Raw genomic sequence first — 15140 nt, forward strand, 5'->3', positions numbered from 1 at the left:
GGCGGAAGCACTCGGCGAGGCTTTCCTAGACAGCTTTGAACGGGAGCCAGGAGCCCTCTCGCTACAGGAGAAAATCCACGAGGTCAGGAAATACAGCAGCAGCAGCAGCTCCGGCTCCACGCTGGGGCTCTTGGCTTGGCACGTGGATCCTAGCCCTCCTCTTTCCATACGGTGCTCCTGGAACTGCTTTCCTCCTTGTTGTCTCTCTCAGCTGTGCTTGACAACCCTGTGTGTGGCTTTTGGGGGGTGTAGTAGTGGAGTGCTGCAGAGGTGATAAATTTGGATAGGTGGTGACCTGGATCAGACTTTCCAATCTTGAAGAGCTTGCAGAAGATGGAAGAAGCATTTTCCTGCTCTGTGTGGGACTGGGAGGCTGTGCTGTGTTGTGTTTCACTTTGTTATTTTGTGGTCAGCTGTGTGTGGGCTCTGTGTTGGCTGCTGAGCAATAGAAACTGGAAATCCTCGCATCAGGAGAGCTTTCACAACCACCAACAGGCTGTAAACCTCCAGCCGGTGTGCCACCAGCATGAAAACTGGGGTGTCTGTTACCACCTCTCTGACAGGAACCCCACTCTCTTGTCTCTGCCTCTGTGTTATAGGAAGCCAGAAATGTTGCTTTTGGGATGGTTGTTCCTTGAACTAGCCCTTATGGTGGTGTTGGTGGTGATGTTTTTGTGGCACTGAGGAACAGCTACCCTGTGTAGAAGCTATGGCTGCATCGAGGAGCAGCCTTGCTTTTCCCATGGTCAGGAGCAAAAAGTGTGATGGGGGAGTTATGAGATGGTGTTGGTAAGCTTAAGGATAGGACCAGTTGCCCAGCTCTGTGGCAAAGTTTGGCCATATTGAAATCTCTGCTTTCCCTGCAGCCTTTGGCTAGGCTGCTTCTTCCATGAGATTTGCCCATGCCCTGGTGGGCAGTTGGGTCTACATGCTGCCCATGCGGAGCTTGCATTGGGGAAAGGAGGTGAGCTCCCCTGAGCACTGATTTTAGCCCAAATTATTTGGGGCAGCTCTCATGCTCAGAGCTGTCCATCATTCTCCATGCTCTCACTCTGCATTAGGACATGTTTTGCAGCAGTGGTATGGAGCAGGTAGGCTGGACCTGCCCTCCTTTGTGAGCTGCAGGGTCTCTCCTGCCACTGCAGGGGTGAGGATGGCAGAGCTGTGGAGAGTTAGCTGAGGTGACAGCACCTTCTAGGGATGGTGTCAGTGAGCAAACACCACCACTGCAGAGCTCTTGCCTGTAAATTGTCCATGTGCAGACCACAAGCGGGGAGTAGCAATAGCTCCTTTGCCCACTTCATTTTCCTTGCCTCTTGGGTGTGGGGGGTACAAGAAGATGTGGATTTGTGTTTCTGTGGAGGAGCCTGACCTTAAAACTCTGTGCTAAGGTAGTTATATGCAGGGCTTGCTGGTGTGTGGCTGCCCCTCTGCTGTGCGATGGAACTCAGCTGGGGTCAGGAGCAGGGGAAGACACTCAACCTAACATGGGTGACCACCTTGTCCCCCACCTCCTGCTGCAGTGTGGACCATAAAGCTGCTATGGCCTTGTGAGCTGAGGGTCTTCCAAAGAAGTAGGCAGTGCCTTCCACTGGGGTGGTCTTGAGGGAGAACCTCCTCTCAGAGAACTTAAGTCTTCTCCTCCCTTGGAGAGTCAAACCTTTTCTCACTGCCTCAGCAAGTCCTACAAGCCTGAGCAGTTGTGCTGTTTTCTTTGAGCATCTTCGTGGTAACTGCTTCATCTTCAGATGCAGAGCAAAGTCCATGTGTTTTGCTGGGGGATGCAGATCTCCCTGCTCTGTAATGAAAGGTGGGAGCTAGTCACAGTGTTTCTTCAGACCCCCAGGACCCCTCTGTGTTCAGCTGTTTGCTGAAGGAGCAATTCCCTCCCCAACAGCTGGTGGAGATGGTCACTTGACATTTGCTTTTCAGTCCCCTTTTCATCCTATCTCTTCCCAGAGAGATGAGAAGCCTGGGGTGGGGATCTCTCTTGTCCCTGAGAAGCAGTGCATGTGAGAACAATATATACATGAGGGCATGCGTTAATGGAGCAGAGTAACATGTGTGCACAGTCAATTACTGAGATCACTTAGATTGTCTTCTGTAGCCTTGCTTTCAATCTGCAACTCTTCCCTGGCTGCCAGAACAGAGGCACATTGGACTTTCAGAGAAAGCAGTGTCACTTTCAGGTAGGCATCTAGGGTATGACATTATTTGCACTTCATTTCCCCCACCATCACCACCTTTCCATCGTGTTTAACTGCTTCTCCAGTACAGCAAACCAGGGGTCCTGTTTGGCATCATATTTGTTACCTGGTTGCTCTTCTGCACCCTCTAGTTTGCCCTTCTTTCAGATTTTGGATGCTGAGAAGGGCTTGAGCTTTGTTTGCCTTTCTGCTATCAAGACAGCAGCTCAAGAAATGGCTTTGGCAAGAGGTGGTTGTGTCTGATTGCTCCCTGCTCAAGAAGGAGATGGAACTGTCTGGGTGGTTTAGGGTTGCAGTCAGGTGGGGATTGAAGGCAGAAAGTTCTGGCTTCCCTGCCATTAGATCTTTGCTGTGTTAGCAAATGCAGAGGATGGAAGAAGACTCGGCTGTGGTCTGGGCCTAGAGCAGCCTTTGCTGGCACAGTTCGTAGGAGCTTCCACAGTTTAGGAGCAGGGCTGGCAAGCCTGGGGAGGAGGGTGGAGTGATTTAACTATCTGCGGTGGGAGGATGGAGGAGGGGGTTCTAATCTCTGTGAACACTGAAGGGTGTCTGACAAGGGGAACTGTGAGCTTGTCTTCCTGCTACCTGCTGCATTTTGGGTGGCTTCCCCAGAGCTTGCAGATGGTGCTGAGAACGAGTATCTGACCCTAGAGTGACTTTCAGTGGGCAGGGCCTGCAGTCCAGTGAGGGTGGATTTCTATTTAAACCGTTGGGGTTTTGTAATCTTCCTGAGTTAGTTCCTCTTTCTCAGCAGACTTGGAGCAGAAATTTAAGGGAGGAGCTGGGGGGATGTGAATCTTCTGCTGCTGAAGAGCCATGGGAGGTACACAGTACTGCAGAAGTATGGTTTGCTCATCCTGACCCTAACCATCATTGTCACTCAGCACCTTTTGTGCCAGCATTTCTTTCCCCACTTGAATGTGCCAAATTGAGCTCAGGGAGCAGGGGTGCCCCTTCTGCAGTCCTCCCTCTCACAATACTAGCACCGTTAGCTGGAGGACAGGCAGAGGGTGTGGATGTGCCACCCTCTCAACCCTACTGTGTGGTTTGAGGTTTGACACAGCCTTGAGGTTGAAGACATGGAGATAACAGCATATTTGAGCAGGGCTGGACCTTTTCCCCTGCTCTTGTGGGATTTGACATCCCAGCCTCATTGGCCAAGGATCTAAAGATTTCAGATTGTCAGCTTGAGATAAGGTAAACTGGGGACGGTGCTGAGCATTTCTGCAAAACCAGACTTCTTAAATTGGTTGCTTTAGGAGTTGATGTACACAGCCTGTACCTCTTGTTTCCTCATCAGTAATGCTCTCCTACCTCTTGAAGCTTGCTCAAGGAACCTGTGAAGTTTGCATCCAGATGGTCAGGCGGAAGGATTGCAACAGACCACAGGATGAACAGAGTTCTTGTATTTGGTTTGATGGATTATTTTGCCCATTTTAAAGTCACCTCTCTTAGTATAGTGACCATGTTTGTCCTTGCAGGTGGTGGTGCTCCTGGAAGTCCTGAGCTGGGGTCAGCTGGAAGATGACCGAATACAAGCTGGTGGTGGTGGGAGCAGGTGGTGTTGGGAAGAGTGCTTTGACAATACAGCTCATTCAGAACCATTTTGTGGATGAATATGACCCCACGATAGAGGTAAGTGGCTCTGGGCATGGGGTCAGTCTGTCTGCATGTTTTCCTCTTGCTTTTCTCCACCTTGTCTCCAACCCAGAGCATGCTCAGTTTGGTCTCAAGTCTGAACTTGAGCGGGGATGTTGCTCTGCTTTGCAGAGCTATTCTGAGTCACTGTGTGTGTGTGTGTGTTCAGAGGTCGCAGTGACTGACATAACATCTCCTGCAGATGGGTAGTGGTGTCTGCTGAAGAGAGGTGACATGGGAGGCAGCAGAGACAGGCAGAGCAGGGCAGGGACTGAGAGGCAACACAAGTCTTCCTTTCTGATGAGATGACAACATAGGGAGGGATTAAAGGTTTAGAATTGAAGAGCCATTTTGTGCCTGTGCTTCCATTTCTCCTCCCGTGAAATCAGAGTAAATGTATTGACTTTTTCTGCAGGATGTTTTGAGCCTTACTGATTAAATGGGTTTTATCAGAGCTTGGTTGTATTATGTATGTCTTGCAGTTTGAGCAAGACGTGCTGAGCAGCTGAACTGCTGTGGCTCCCAGAGTGCTGCCTCTGCTTCTTCACAAGGAGTTAAAGGCTGATGTGTGTTTCTCAGTCGGTGTGGATGGCAGCACTGACCTGTCTAGCTCAGCACCCTGCCTGAAGAAGCAGGCAGGGACCGTGTGGTCCTCATGGGCTGTATGGGGGAAGAGGGGGATTCAGTCTTCAATATAAATTCTGCTATTATTATTTTCTTTAATTTTTCAAAAATACATTCCATCTTCCATCTGCTTTCACCATAGTTAGTGATGTGCTAATTAGCCTCTGCATGACTTACACCTTTGTTGGGTGAGATGTAGGTAGTAGCCACTGCTCTGCATGAGGAGTGAAGTCCATCCTGGGAAGGCAAATTGCAGCTTTGTCATGCTTCCTGAACAACCTCCCTGTCTGGAGTCCTAAAGGATTCTCTACCAGATGTGTTTAAATACAGCTGTGGTTGCTGCAGTTATTATTATCATAATGGCTAAAGGTTCCAGCTGGGATGAGAAATTTATTCTGGTAGGTGTTGTATGTGTAGTCCCCACCCTGAAGAGCTTACAGCTTACATAAACAAGCAAGACAAGGCTTGGTAGAAAGGCAGAAATAGTCTTACAATCCTACAGACGGCAAGGAGAGAAAGCACTTAAAAAGCACGTGGTATTACATCATTTGGCCAAGGTCACCTAGAACATCCATGGCAGAGACTGGAATTTAATTTAGGGCTCCTGAGTCTCCTTGTTTATGGATGCAATTGCCTTTATCCCCAGCTCCTCTCCCCTCATGTGGCTGTCCCCAGTAGTATTGTCTACTTTTCTCAGAAACCCATTTCAGGTTGTTTTTGTTAAAAGAGTGTTCATAGAGAACACCTTCCCTGAGGAGACACCTGCAAGGATGCATCCTCTCTTGGACCTTAGGTGGGCAGAGGCAACTCTTACACAGCGATGTGTTGGGTTTTGGCATCCTGTGGTTTTTGTCTCCAGCTGCCTGCTCCCTGTACGTACCCTGCAGGGAATTTTCTCCATGTAAACAGGCAGCAGGGAATGTAAACCTTGCATGGCATTTCCCAGCACACCCTCTTCACCCTACGCACTTCTGCAGTGCTCTGGGAGACGCCTGCTCTCTCCTCCACTGTTCACTCCAGCCCCATTCTGTTCTTCTCCTCTTCCAAAAGCTGCCACAAGCTGCTCCTCAGCCCTCTTACCCCTGGTACTTTTCCACCTGCGGGTACCACCAGCCCCAATGCCTTTGCAGTTCCCTTGGTTGTACCCTGCTTTCCCTGCTACCCCAGCCAACTACTGATTCATTTGAAGGTGATTCCTTTTAATTATGCTTCATTTTATGGGGATTTAAGAGACTGAGAGCTACCTGCCAGCCATCCAAATGTGACCAACAAACCACCTTCCTGTGACTAAGCTGCTTTGGATCATGCCCAGGAGCTGACTAAGACTGTTCAGCCAGCTAACAAGCAGCACAGCAATGCTGAAACGAGCAGGATAAAAGGGGGTAAAAAGATGATACATGCATGGAGCAAAGGCGTTGCCCACTGCCCACATGGATTGAGAACAGGCTGTGCTTCAAAGGGGGGTGCAAGCAGATTGGGGTGCACTGAGAAGATGTTCACCAGAGCAGGAGGTGTGGAGGTTTGTCCCCTGTCTGGGGTAGAGGTCCTGACTGGGTGCTGGGTATCTGCTCCCCTCCTATTCTTCTGATTCATGAAATGGTTGGCTCTGTAACTCAGCGCTGTCCACCCCACTATAGCACACTCTGACAGGCCAGCTCTTGGGCTGCCAAGGTGCCTTAGGACCTTTGTTTTGGGAACAGGAGGGCCAAGGTAGCAAGGAAAGGTATGCCACTGGCATTGTCCCATGGTGAATAAGCAGGGATAATAATAAAGAGTTTCACAGTGTTGAGAAGTTCTTCAGTTCATCTTCCAGCTCTTAGCAACTAGCTAGTAATGGGCTTCCCAAACCTCTGGTCATATCCTGACTGCAGTGCTTATCAAATGGGCCTCTTGGCCTGGTCCCCACCGCAGTTGGGATGCTCCCAGCATCTGCCTGGGATCTTGAGTCTGAACCCCAAAGAGAGGTTGTTTCTGCTGCCTGGCACTTCACAGCTGGGTCTGGCTGCATTCCCCTCTGCTCAGGGTGGGGTGGGACATGCAGGTCTGCAGAGGAGTGCTGAAGCTGCAGGGTGCTGGTGTGGGCTAGTGGCAGCCATGTCACCTGGTTGTGTGGCAGGGGCAGCTGAGCTTGCCATCCTGAGCTTCCTGGGTAGGGGGAGATTGAATTAAGCTGTACACAAAGCATTGATGGGGAGAGCTTGTCCTTTGCAAAGCATCCTCTGCAAGATTGCTTTATGTCTCTGCCTTGTAAGCCAGGTGGCTGGCCAGGTGGGTAGCCTGTTGATGGCCTGAGCTGAGATGTGGGATCTCTTCTCTGTCAGCGTGCTGGGTGCTGGTGAAACGTCCTGGAATTGGGGACTTGGCAATTAACTGTGAACATGTGTGCTGAGAGGCTGGTCCTCTGTCTCAAGCCAAGGTGCAGAGGTGGGAGCATGCTTTGTGGGGCAGAGAAGGCACTCAGGTCCCCTTGCACTCAGGAGGCTCCAGATACATTATTGATTAGAAATGGGAGCACATTCCTACAGGGCAGCCTGCCAGTTGACTTCCGAGCAGTTGGCTGAAAGCCAGCCTTTCACTCCATGCTTGTTCTTGATGGGTCAGCAGTCCACTTTTTGGGAAGGCACAGCTGAGAAGGTCGTGGCAGAGCAGATTGGATCTCTGATTTCACAGCCCTCTCTGCAAGGTGAGGATAGACTTTAATTAGCCCCAGCAAATGACGATGTTGTAATGAACCAAAGGATAGAGGCCATGTTGGCCCCATTCCCTTTCTGTGCTGCTGCTGGTCCTGTTGGTGCCCTTTGCTGTGTCAGCTGTTTGTCTGCAGACCTGCAAAGCTCATCTGATAACATTGTTGTGGTCGTTGGAAGAGCAGCCGACATTTGAATTAATTTTAAACTGCAGCCGAAGCCTCTGCGAGTGGCTGCAAAGCACTGTGTGGTTGTATTGCTGACTTGTACCTTTTTCATACCTTTTGTTTTGGCTTCCTTCTCTTGCTGACAGCTGAGGATGCTGCACTGTCCACAGGGGATGGCTTTTGGAGAGGGATGAGTGATGTCCTCCATGCAGGGCTACCCCACAGCATCGCTGCTGATGAGACTGAGCACAGGGAGAAGCATAGTGGGGAGGAGCAGTGCTTTGAGGAACCTGCTGTGAAAATGAAACCTTTTGTGGGATGCTCGGGGTGATTTCCAGACCTTCTCACATCTATGACAAGTTATGATTGCCTTTGCTGCAAGCTTCCCAGCTTCAAAGGGCCTGCCCGGATAGTTCTTACCTCTCATGGAGCCCTCTGGGCACAGACTGGTTGTGGGAAACACCCTGTTCAGAGTGTGATTTTATTTTTTTTCCTCATGTTTAAAGAAGAGGTTTACCATCAAACCCAGTCTGAAACCTTACTGATGGCAGTATTGCCTCTGGTGCCTGATTTACGATGCATTGGAGGCACTGGATTTCCAGGTTATCTTAAACACCTTCCAGGCCTGCAGATCACAGATGTGACTGGAAGCCCTGGCTGGTCAGAACTCCTTTCCTGAGTGTCCTTCCTCATCCTCAGCAGAAGGAATTAGAGCTAAGACTAAACAATGCTTAGGAAATACTTGTTGAGGGCTATGCGACATGATAGAGGTGAAGCTGCACCTGGTCTGCCAGAGGCAGGGCTGGAAATGGGGAGAGCAAGCTGAGAGCTGTCTTCTCTGTGGTTCTAACAGACAAGGAGAAACCTGCTTAGCTGCTCCCTTTTTCCTTTCTTTTGGGTTTGTTTAAATTATTTTTCCTTTTCCTCCCATTCTTGAAAGAGATTGAGTAGTCTCTTTAATGGAAGCTGAACATAGGCAGACCATAACCTGGCATCTTACCAGGGATGCACTCGCTGCGTCCCCTTGTTTAGCCAGATCCAAACCCCCTCCTTAATGCATCCTCCTTTCTTTCCCTCTCCTGGCCTGCAGGATTCCTACAGAAAGCAAGTAGTCATTGATGGAGAGACCTGTTTGTTAGACATCTTGGACACTGCAGGGCAGGAGGAGTACAGTGCCATGAGAGACCAGTACATGAGAACAGGGGAAGGATTTCTGTGTGTCTTCGCCATCAACAACACCAAGTCCTTTGAAGATATTCACCAGTACAGGTCAGTATCCTGGGAAGGGCCCTTTCCCTCTTGCCCTATTTAAAGGGAGGCCTTGCTGCTGCACTCTCCTGCCCACCCTTTTAGATCAGGCCCCATGGTGGAAGCACAGACTGCCAGCAAAGACAATTAGCTCAAGTGGCCATTCCCCAGGGAAGAGACAGAGCAGACGGCTAATGTCAGTGCCTCCAATAAAACCCTTCCGAAGGGATTGCTTGTGGCCTTTGGGGACGGGTAATGTAATGTTTAAGTGTTTATGGTGACTAAAGAGAGAGCTGATCCTGTATGACCCCCCTCCCTTCCCTCCCTCATTAGTGGAATTGCTTTGTTAGCACAGTCGATCTCAGTGACTTCTGCTGGCCCCAGAGGTGGGAGAGGAGGCTGGGAAGGACAGGGAGAGCTGCTTGCCCTGCTGTCCACGGTCATGACCAGGCTGTGATCTTCCAGCTGCACACACATGTGTGGAGAGACTCCTGCCCCACTGGAGCTTGGTTTCAACCGGGGCAAAGATGGAGCAGAAGGGGAGTCAGGGCACCAGTGAGGTGATTTGCCCAAGCAGATGTATGGGGAAGTGGTGACAAAGCAGGGATGCCATCCCAGTACCCATCCCAGTTCTCCTCTCTGTTGATGTCACCCCTGCAGAGCTGAAGAGTCAAGGGGGTGATGTAAACACAGCAGGAATCTTTCCTGTTTACCCCAGTGCTACTTTAGGGAGGGATCACTCTGCTTGTGCCTTTTTCTGAGCCTTGGCTGCGATGGCAGGCACTTGCAGACGATGCAGGAGACGGCTCTGCCTGTCCTTGCTCAGTCACTGCCCACAAGGGACTGTGTATCCCAGTCCCTCATCATAAACCAGGGTCCCAGTAATCCTGTTGTTCCGAGGGCAGGCACATCCCTTCCTTGCTCCATAGTCAGAGGTGCTGCTTTGGAGCTGCTGAGGTTTCAGTCTCATCAAAAGGCTGATGAGTGTAATAGCTGCACAGGTGCACTAATTTGGCTTCTTTTAGCTGCACCAAAGGACAACGGATGGGATTTTCCTAAAGCACCTGAGGGATTGAGCAGCATTCATCCTTGTACTAGGGCTGGTGCCTGTGAATTGCTCAAAGGATGGCTTGATTTCAATCCATCATGATGTAAATCACTAGTTTTCATCTCCTTTAGCCTGTGCTCTTTGTGTTTGCACTTTTAAAAGAATATTCCCCAGAGAACTGCTGGTCTCCCTGGTTAGCAACCATTTGGAGGTATCTCTTTTCAGCTAAGTGTAGCCTGTGCACTAAATTTAGTACTTGCATTTGCTGATCAGGATGTTACACAGAACATTTAAATGGCTTTATGGCATATCGTGTATATAGTCAGACTTCATTTTTATGTTCTACTACATCAGAAAAAGATGATTGATTCTTTTGTGCGTGAATGTCCAGCTGCCTTTGGATGGAGATTTGGATTCAATTAAAATGCAGAAATTGGCATTTTAAATCTTTTATTTGTTAAATTAAAACCATGTTAAATGTTCTGGACCCATGCACAAAAAGAAAAGCTGTTTTGCATCTTAAGTTAAATGATTTATTAAACAAAGGAAGTTATTATCTATCAGAAGGGAATTGAATGGATTTTTGGTGGACATAATGGCCTTCAAGATTTTTAGAAGTGATAGATCTCATCCTCGCCCACCTAGTTTTAGATCCAATGTTGGGATGAAGAAGTGAGCATTACAGCTCTTTTAGTTCCCAGTTGGTTTCTCAACTTTGAGTGACCTGAACTAAACTGAAAGGGAGCAAATACTGCCTGTGCATCTGCAGAAAAGGTTACAGCTGCCAAAAGCCACTTCATCAGCTCAGCAAATTCTGGTTGCAGGTGATTTTTTATTTTTTCCCCCCATTTGGGGGAGATTACTTGACTAAAATGTTGGAAATAGCACAGGTAACTGCTTGAGAATTCATTTTTATTTAACTTAAACTATCTTAAGCTCATGTCTTAATATAGATTTTCATTATTCAAGTTGTTTTGTAAATAGTTGCATTTAAAGAGCAGAAGTATGTTTGGTTTTAATTTCCAGAAGTGCCTTAACTATTTTGTTGTTTACTTACTTGTGTGCCATAGTAATTTACATTTTCCTGAAAACTCAACACAAGGCTTTCAACATGAGTGAGGGGTATCTGTCAAATCTTAACAAAGATACTGGTGGGGAGTGTTCTGGACCTGCTCCTTCACTTCTTCACACTGCCTTCCCTTCAGGGAGCAGATCAAGAGGGTGAAAGACTCAGATGATGTTCCCATGGTGCTGGTGGGGAATAAATGTGACCTCCCTGCGCGGACAGTGGAGACCCGGCAAGCGCAGGACCTAGCCCGGAGCTACGGGATCCCCTACATAGAAACGTCTGCCAAAACCAGACAGGTAGGAGGAGACTTTTAAACAAAATGCTCTTTTCTTTCCTCCATTGCTGCCCTGGAGGGGCAGGAACGGGCAGGCACCACCTTGCAGACAGATGGGTGTTAGGGCTGGGCTTAGTTGCTTCCTCAAGGCTAAATGCTCCCTCCCTCAGGATGTTCCCTCCCAGTCCAGGCTTGAGCTCCCATCATGAGAAGTGCCTCATCATGCTGTGGCAGCAGTGAAGAGAAGATGCCTTCTCAGGGCTTTCTCCAAGGCGCTGGAATAACCTCTAGAGTCACTGCAAGTCAGCTAAGCTCAGGTCACTTGGTTAACCTCATCCATGGTCTATTTTGGCAGAATATACCAGTGCTGAAAGGACATGTGGAGCTCCCAGATCACAGAGGTAGAAATGGAACTGAGACCTTCAGTGGTCTAGTAGTGGCTTTTCTTTTGGGTGGTAGACCTTATTCAGACTGCTGAGAGCTGATGAATCTCAGGGACTTCAGAGATCCTCATCCTCGTGGTTGCTCATTCAGACTTGCTCTCTGTTTAAGAGCCACACTCAGGTCCCTGTTAGTCTTCGCAGCTTGGTTCTGTACCTTTAACTCTGCAATCTGCACTGCTGGACAGTGCTAGAGACACCTTGCTGGGGAGCAGAGCCCTCTCCTCTCTCCACTGTCCCTCAGAGTGGGCAGCTGCTTCAAGCCGTGCTTTTTCCCCAGGGCGTTGAGGATGCCTTCTACACCTTGGTGCGGGAGATCCGGCAGCATAAGCTGCGCAAGCTGAATCCCCCGGATGAGAGCGGCCCCGGCTGCATGAACTGTAAATGTGTGGTATCGTGACTCTGGTAAGTGCTGGAAGCAGGACATGAGGTGCAGTGGGGAAACATTGGAAGCAGGGCAGGAGGTGAGTGCAGATGCACTAGCCAGCAAACAAGTGCAACAGGATCAATTTCAGCAGCAGGTATTGTTTAATGAAACACCTTTCTGATCGATATAGTGTTTTTCTGTGAAAACATAGGTAAGTCAAAATTCCCACTTCCCTGAGGAAGTGTGTGGCAGGAAAGGGTTGTTTATTTCTCCCCCTCATTTTGTGCAACAGAATTCTATACAACAGAATATTTGAAAAAAATAATATTTTGTTGTGCTTTCCCCAGGAAAGCTTCTTCTCATGCTGCTGCTCTAAAAGAGGAGTTAAGCTGGTGTTGAAGGTGTACAGATCACTGCATGCTCACCCGACTGGATCTACAAGGGTTCAGATGAAGAGCTGGCTGGGTGCATTGCCTCCTCATGCACTCACATAAATTGCCTCATCTTAAAGTTTTAGAGCAGACCTGTCTTGTTGTGAAAAGTCCTGTGTTCCTCAGAAGAGTTTTCACCATTAGATAAATCCCCTGGGATATTTGGAACTGATGCAATGTTGAGAATTAGCCATAAGGGGGCTGTTTGCTTTTATAAATTGTGTGTGCTGGGAGCCAGAAACAGTATTTTTCAGATTGTTTATGTTCTTGCCTGTTTTTCTTTCCTTCATTTTTTTTTTTTTTTAAATTATGAGTTTATTTAAAACACTGCTGGATAGCAGTCAGGGAGAGTTCATATTATTGTCCCTGCATGTGCTGTCTGGCTTTAAGTATAAGGCCTGGGAACATCTGGCTGTGTAACAAACTCCTTCATGGCAGAAGTTTAGAGAGGAGTAACTAGGTCCACCAAGGAGATCTATCTCTAAGGTTGACTGGGACAAAAGCGTGCATGAATGTCTTTTGGGGATTCTCCCAAGCACCTGGACTGGCCCTTCACCCCTTTAAATAACTGCTGGAGTCGTAAAGAGAAGTGCACTGTATCCAGAGATGGTGTTAAGAGGGTCTCATAAAGGTGGAGATGAACAGCAGGTTTCCTCTTATGTTTTTTGAGCTAGAGGCCATGAGCACAGCAGAGCTCTTCCTGTCCCCCAGTCCCAAGGAAAAAAAATCCCCAACAAAACAGTGCTGGCAACATTTGTTTCCTATGAGCAAACACCCACCCCAGAACCCCACCCCTCCACTCGCAGCTGAGGCGTGTGAGGTCGGCTGGGGGCTGAACTGAATGCTGTGCCCAGCACACTTATCACTGCTAAGGGAGATTTTCCAGATGTTTGTGTCCTCCAGATGTTCAGGAGCATTTCCTCCGGATGGGGATGTGAGCTCAAGGCTTGTTTCCTGCTCTGGCTCACAGCTGACGGCATGGGCTTGGCAGCCAGTGCTGCTCCCTTACACTGACTGCCAGGAGCCCAATCCTTGTCACAGCCCAGTGGCAGCACCAGCTTGGGCAAGAAGGGCTGGAAAAGGGTCACTTGGAAACACTTCTCTCTATTAAGAGAACATACCTTGCAAGTTGCCTTTGTCTTTTTCTGCTCAGACAGAAACTGGAAACCTGACCTCCCGCTTAATCTGGCTGCAGTGCCCAAGAGCAGAGAGGGAGGAACATCAAGGCACAAAAGGAGAAGTGAGGCAAAGATATGCTGGGATTTGGGGAGAAGAAGGGTGGTGTTGTGGTCAACAAAATTTGGCTTTATTTGCCCCGGACTAATTTTGTAGTTCCCATCATCCCTGGAGGAGGTGGAAAGATCTTCCCAAACAGTGCCCCCTCCCACAAGGTTTAGAAAGAGGCAGAAGGTCTGGTGAGGTGCCCAAAGCTCACCCATCACTCCACTGACTCCAAGACTTGTTCCTTCAGCTGATGTACAGATGCTTTGCTGAGACAGGCCCAGGCCTCTAAGACCTGTGTAACCTTTTGGTTTGCTCTGTGGGCACTAACAGGGTCATCCCAAAATGTGAGGAGTGAGTACTAGGAACAGCCCTGCTTGTTCTGATGGGGAATGGGTGCTCATGAGTGTCCTCTTCTGTTTCAGCTGTCTGGACCGTGTCTTGGCGAGGTTCCCACTGTGCAGTGTGCAAGGAAAGAGGTGAAGCAAAGGAAGAAGCAAGCAAACGGATTCAGAGGAGAAGTATTGGGGGGGGGAGAGAAGCCGGACGAAGAGGATAGGGGGAGCATGAGGCCCTCCAAGGACTATCTCGCACTTCACCCAAGTCTGCGGCAAGCAACTTTTTTTTTTTTTTTTTTTAATCCCCGTCCCCTTATCCTTTGACCTCCTCCCAACCCGGCAACTGTACAAAGCCACAGATTGAATCACAGTAAATTATTATTTGATTGTCTCAACAAATCACCTTGATGGGTGTGTCCTCCTTCCAGAGGCTGCTGCTGCTGGTGCTCCAGAAGGATCACAGGTGGGATGGTGGGGAGGAAAGGGTGCCGAAATTTTCTCTCCACAGACCAAGGTCATGCTGTAGATCATGGAGGTGATTGGGGTGGGAGACACAAGCTCTCATGGCAAGACATCTTGTCTCTGTCTCCAGCAAGTCTTTATCATGTCCTCTTCAACCCACCTGGAACTCTGCTGGCCCAAAGTTTTGGGAGGGTGGAAGAGTGCAACCAGTCCAAACCTGTCCTTGGCACCCTTTGAATGCTTTGCTTTCAGCCTAGTCCTTGTGGGATTTATGGCCTCAGATGCAATGCCTGGAAGGGAAGAAGCATCAGCAAGGCGATTCGAGAGCTGATTTCACCTCAGCTGGTACCAGTTTGTTGCTTCCCTGATTCCTTTCCTGTCAGCTCTTTTTGGCACATGACCTCCATCATGTGTTGTGCTCTAGAGGTAGATTTGGGGACTTTTTGGTCCCCTCCAGCCCTAGGTATGCTAACACCTTTGTAGCACATACACCTTGGGCTGCTCCAGTATGTACAGGTAAGCAAATCCTTGTCTGACCTGTGCACAGCTTCCTGACTGGTCAAGAAGGGCTCTCCTGCAGTGCAGAAGCTGTCTGGCTGCTCAGCAACTAAGACTATAGGATTCAGGCTTCCAGTCCCTGAGTTTCGAGTGGGGAAGAGTGTTTTGGATAAGGGCTAATCTGTTGGGAACCCTGTCTTTGTTCAGTTCTGCTCCTTTGGGGTTTTTGCCTGAGGTCTGAACTACGTGCCTTTCACTTGCAGCCCCAAGACAAGGTATTGCATTCAGTGAAGTGGGTAGCTTGTCTTGCTGGGAACAAGCTACCAAGGGAAAGACTCGCTGTCTTTCCCTTTTCCAAGCTATTACACAGGCTAATTTACCTTGCATCCAGAATTAGAAGCATCAAAGGGGGAAGGTGATC

General features: G+C 48.9%; 2 protein-coding genes across 5 annotated transcripts in view; one reads left to right on the forward strand and one right to left on the reverse strand.

The window, feature by feature from the left end:
* Window positions 1-14158, forward strand: part of LOC110484448 (GTPase HRas) — a 41230-nt gene extending 27072 nt beyond the window's left edge. For 3 of the 4 annotated variants that reach the window (XM_085581660.1, XM_021555069.3, XM_085581659.1), the window contains exons 2-6: window positions 3689-3842; window positions 8414-8592; window positions 10825-10984; window positions 11683-11807; window positions 13847-14158. In XM_085581660.1, the coding sequence (XP_085437786.1) occupies window positions 3732-3842; window positions 8414-8592; window positions 10825-10984; window positions 11683-11802 (570 nt within the window). In that variant the 5' untranslated portion in view covers window positions 3689-3731 and the 3' untranslated portion in view covers window positions 11803-11807; window positions 13847-14158. Of the gene's footprint in view, window positions 1-3194; window positions 3405-3688; window positions 3843-8413; window positions 8593-10824; window positions 10985-11682; window positions 11808-13846 lie in introns of those variants that run through there. The other variant, XM_085581661.1, reaches the window with a different exon arrangement.
* The window catches only part of LOC116183752 (uncharacterized), a 39900-nt gene extending 25606 nt beyond the window's left edge, over window positions 1-14294 (reverse strand). Inside the window, exon 1 of the mRNA XM_085582387.1 lies at window positions 14163-14294. The gene's annotated coding sequence lies outside the window, so the exon portion shown is untranslated. The remainder of the gene's footprint in view (window positions 1-14162) is intronic.
* Window positions 14295-15140: the final 846 nt, after the last annotated feature.

Source organism: Lonchura striata, chromosome 5 (assembly GCF_050655825.1).
Source record: "Lonchura striata isolate lonStrDom1 chromosome 5, ASM5065582v1, whole genome shotgun sequence".
NCBI classification, from domain to species: Eukaryota; Metazoa; Chordata; class Aves; order Passeriformes; family Estrildidae; genus Lonchura; species Lonchura striata.